General features: G+C 35.1%; 1 protein-coding gene across 1 annotated transcript; it reads right to left on the reverse strand.

Annotated features, from left to right (window-relative positions):
• Positions 1-3,722: 3,722 nt before the first annotated feature.
• Positions 3,723-4,517, reverse strand: LOC109208144 (agamous-like MADS-box protein AGL62). Its single transcript, XM_019371184.1, has 2 exons — positions 4,349-4,517; positions 3,723-4,111 (listed from the first exon to the last, which is right to left on the reverse strand). The coding sequence occupies exons 1-2, from the start codon at positions 4,515-4,517 to the stop codon at positions 3,723-3,725; spliced, it is 558 nt and encodes a 185-aa protein (XP_019226729.1).
• Positions 4,518-4,891: the final 374 nt, after the last annotated feature.

Genomic DNA, 4,891 nt, shown 5'->3' on the forward strand with positions numbered 1-4,891 from the left:
ATATATATATATATATATATATATATATATATATATATATATATATATATATATATATTGAAAGGTCCTTTCGTTACTTCTTTAGAAGAAATTATAGATATATATATTACGAAAAAGACACTCACATCGAATAATTCAAATGGTGCCCACAACAATTTCACATGCAAAAACAAATGATGCCCCGCTACCCATTGTCAAATTTTAAAAACCCCTAGTCTTTGACTAACAATTCGTAAAGGTAGGTACTACTCCATTTATGTTAGGCGAAATACATAAACGGCCCCTTCAAGTTGTCCACAACGGTCAGTTGAATACCTCAACTGAGACTATTTCCAGTTAAACACTTTAAGTGGCTATTAAGTAGGTCAAGTAAACACCTAAGTACAGCAGGCCATATGCGTGAGTTGCACTTGCGGATAACATGGCAAATGAACCAATCAAAAAATGACACGTGTAATTTTGGCATAAGAATTTGACACATATAATTGACAAAAAAATATATTTAAAAAAGAAAAAAACTTTTCTCCTAAACCAGCGTTCCTCCTTCCCCTGACTCTTCTTCCGAGCTTTCTCAAACCCTTCCCCTTACTCGTTGAACCCATGACCACCATTTCATTTGTAAAAATTTGGGCAAAAAAAATTTAGATTGAACCTTGAAGGTGATGAAGATTAATGGCGAAATCTTGAAACTGAAAACACCAGTAACAACGTTGGACGTAGTAAAAGACTACCCAGGTCATGTTTTACTGGAATCAGAAGCAGTGAAGAAGTTTGGTGTCAGAGCTAAGCCACTGAAACCAGAACGAGAACTGAAGCCAAACAAAAATATTTCCTTGTTGAATTGCCTTTGTTTCCTAAAGAAGAAATTAGTAGAGTTCCAAGAAGAGTGAAATCTACTGTTCAGATGAGTGCAAAGGATCGGCTCGAGTGTCTCTTTTTAACACGAAGATCGGCTTCTGATTTGTCGATTTCGAAGCCGAATAATGGACCGATTAGGTTGAAGATGAAGCTGCCGAGGAGTTTAGTTCAGAAGCTGCTAGAAGAACGGGAAGTAAAGATGAAGGTATGTGGTTCCACAAAAATAAAGGTTATTTTTTAAACTGAAAAGAAAAAGAAAAGAACACAATTCATGTCCTCACGCGCTCAATTTGTAGTGAGACACAATTGATTTGCCATGTCAGCGCAAAGTGTTTACTTGACCTACTTAATAGCCACTTGAAGTGTTTAACTGGAAATAGTCTCAGTTGAGGTGTTCAACTGACCGTTGTGGACAACTTGGAGGGGTTGTTTATGTATTTCGCCTTTATGTTACTATATAGTTTATAAAGCTTAGTTGAGCAACTAATAATCCATTAGAGATCCAATTATTGTTACTGAGAGATCTGCTATACACTGGAAATAGATATGGACTCCTCAAGAATTAGGTTAACGGACGTTGATGATATGATGTTATGGGCGCGATGATCAAGTAACTCGGACCATCCGTTGGAATACTTTGATCTCGAAAGAAGAAGTGTTGACCTTCATCAAGGAAGTCTGTCTACCTCACCATTGGCGTCGATCGATATGCATCGATGACGCTCGATATGTAGACAAAGGAATAAAGCGTATTTTTAAATTGTTTATCTTAATTTATCAATCTGTTCTCTTTGTCGTTTACTCAGTAGCAAATACACTGCAAAATACAAAATACAGAAAGGTTTAGCCTCTAATTCTTTCTTTCCTTCCATGTTTACATTTTCCTTCTTTATGCTTAATTTTTTTTAAGGGCAAAGGGTCAAAATTGTCCCTTTACTATTGTTTATTGGTTCTTGTGTCACTCGTTACACTTTTCGGCCATTCTGGAACCTACCGTAACAAAGTTTGCAAAATTACCCCTAACCCTAACGTCCCTCCACTGTGGAAGCTGACCCGTCTAATATTTTGTCCATGTCAGCAGCCAAGTCAACAGGTCCCACCAAATAAAATGTCATGTCAGCATGGGAAGTTATTTAATCCTCAAATAAAATTGGTCAAGTGAGATGACACCATGTCATTCACCATAGAATGGGTCAAGTTTATGGGGTCATTCACTCACCCTTAATTTTAATATCTGATTCCAACTTAAAATCCACCATTTTTTAATCCATAGACCATACCAGACCCATCTCCCTTCCAAATCTGTTTATTTTTCATTTTTACTTCTATTTTTATTCCACCTTCTTTCTCTTTTACTTTACATCTATTTCTTCCTCATCAAATCACCATGTCAATGTCACCTCCTTCAGACCAATTTCAACCAGAACCAGAAAATCCAACAAACAATCTAGATAAAATAAAATAACATGATTATATTTGAATTTTCAGATTTTGAATTAAAAATTATGTGTTCATTACTGCTGGGTCAGATTCAAGTAAGAGATTTTATAGCCCATTATCGAAAATTTAAAGCCTCATCCCGAGTTGAGATTTTATTCATATAAGGTTGAGTTAAACTGTGAGGATTGATTCGGTAACTGTTATAGGACTGAAATTTTGTAAAACCCAGTTGAAAATTAACTTTAAATGCGGTTCATCGGCTTCACCATTGTTGAACTTTAAGAGTTTCATATTTGAAAATTTCTTTTGTAAGTTGTTCTAATATTGAATGGTCATAGGTTTGACAAGTATTTGTATCAATCATGTGAGAATTATTTCTTGAAAGATTCTGAGGGAGAATGAAGGGTTTTTGTCTGTGTGAGTTAATTTGAATTTTTTGCCGGAGAACGAGGTTGTTGTTTGAATGACGAAACATGAAGAAGGAGAAAGGAGACGAAGAGGGGAGCCAGTACCATGGAGGTTAGTTCTGCCCGTTGAAACTTTTCCGGCGAAATGCCATGGTTTCCGGCGATTTTGGTATGAGGTGAGGGAGAGAAGATGAGAGAATGGTAGTAGAGGTGAGGAGTGGGTGTCGTTTATGTTAGGGTTTTAATTTGGTGAGGTCGGTGACATGGCAGCTGACATGGAAGCTGACATCGATAAAATTGATGGGGTCAGCTGCCACAGTGGAGGGACGTTAGGGTTAGGGGTAATTTTGCAATCATTGTTAATGGTAGGGACAAGAATGGCCGAAAAGTGTAACGGGTGGCACAAGCAACCAATAAACAATAGTAGAGAGGCAATTTTGACCCTTTTCCCTTCTTTTAATTTTTTTTTTTGTATTCTTTAATTTATTCTTTTCAAGTTAGTTTTTTATTTTTGAATTTTTTCGGTATCTCTATAGCTTAGATTTTATTTTGAAGACTCTATTTTGACTACTGTAATATAATAAGTATATGTGATCTATCATGTAGTTTTAGGTTTTCAAAAAATAGCATTATATTATTTTTATTTTTATTTTTTTAATTATTTGAAACTAAAATATCATTTTTATAACTCTACTTATATTCCATCATAGATTATTTTTTTTATTACGCATACATAGTAGATTTCACCAAAATATCACATAATACCCCGACCCCAAAAAAAATGATTAACTAGAACAATCCCTGTACTAAACTCCTGCTATGTGCAGGATATGACCGGGGAAAAGACAAACTATGACCATGTTGGTCTGTTGTAGATAACCTTACTTTGTATTTATGCAAAATATTATTTCTGTGGTTTATACCTGTGACATCCTAGTCACACAACGACGACTTTTATGGTTGCGCACCTTAAATAAATAACACGAACTATTATTTTAAAAAAAACTACAGTTGCTTTTATTCAGCCTTCCACTTTCCATTTTCGTAACCATAACCATGTTCAGTGTCATAGTTCTTCACCTTCAAGTGCAAATGTTCCAACCGCTCTTTCAACATTGAAGCCTCCGTGTAGTTCATCCTCTCTATAGGGCCCTTGAACCAATCTTGTTGGCTCTCCAAATTCTTATTCTTTTCCTTGAGTTTGCTTTTCAAATTTAACGCAAAATCCAGTTGATCTTGCAAAGTATTGAGTTGTGTGTTAAGTGTTATAGAATTGGTTTTTTGGAACATCTGGACATACTTGCCATCAATGCCTGGTGATGATGGTGATGGAGGCCTTTCTTCGCCAACATATTTGTCGATGGTTTCATTTACATTTGGATGACCAAAAGAGTAAGGCTTGCTACCTATAGAGGAAGAGGAGAGAAATCAGTAATATAAAAATAGGGCAAGAGGAGAGACATCACTTAATCTACCGTCATAACACCTCCCACACCAGGTATTTTTTTATGATGCTTTAAAGTCATATTCAAGATCTTGGATTTGCATGTTTAATTTACATTTATGCTTAAGAATTTATATTTGTTGATGGTATATCATGTATTTATAGATGACCCAAAAAATGTAACTAGGCTTGTAATTACCTGGTGGAAACACAATAATGCCAACTTCAGCACCCGTCATAACGGCAAGCTCGTTTGCTTTCTTAAAGACACCATTTCGGCGTTTTGAGAAAGTCACTTGTCGATTATTTTGATTTTCTATCTTCGCGAGACGAACACTTTTGCGACCCTTAATCAGTCTAGTACTCATTCTCAACGATAATTATGATATAACTAGTATTTATTACTAAGAATTACTATGTGATATGAACTTTGTAGTGTAGAAGCCTAGTATTTATAGCCTTTCCAGTATCTTTGGTTTTTCAGTTTTGGTAGTTTATACAGATAAATCCAGTTCATTTTTGTAGTGTTCACATGTTATGAGGCAGGAAAATTTAGATACTTAATCATAGTGGTGACTATACTTTCCATTTTTCAAAAGATTTTCAAAATTTACCTCTATAATATTGTAATGGTCAAGTCAATTTTAAGGCCTAGGCCTGGACCAGTGGTGATTTGCTACATAAGATTATTAATATTTGATACTCTCTTAATAATATCTCTTAATTTGGAAATGGATGAATA

Source organism: Nicotiana attenuata, unplaced genomic scaffold (assembly GCF_001879085.1).
Source record: "Nicotiana attenuata strain UT unplaced genomic scaffold, NIATTr2, whole genome shotgun sequence".
Taxonomy (NCBI): Eukaryota; Viridiplantae; Streptophyta; class Magnoliopsida; order Solanales; family Solanaceae; genus Nicotiana; species Nicotiana attenuata.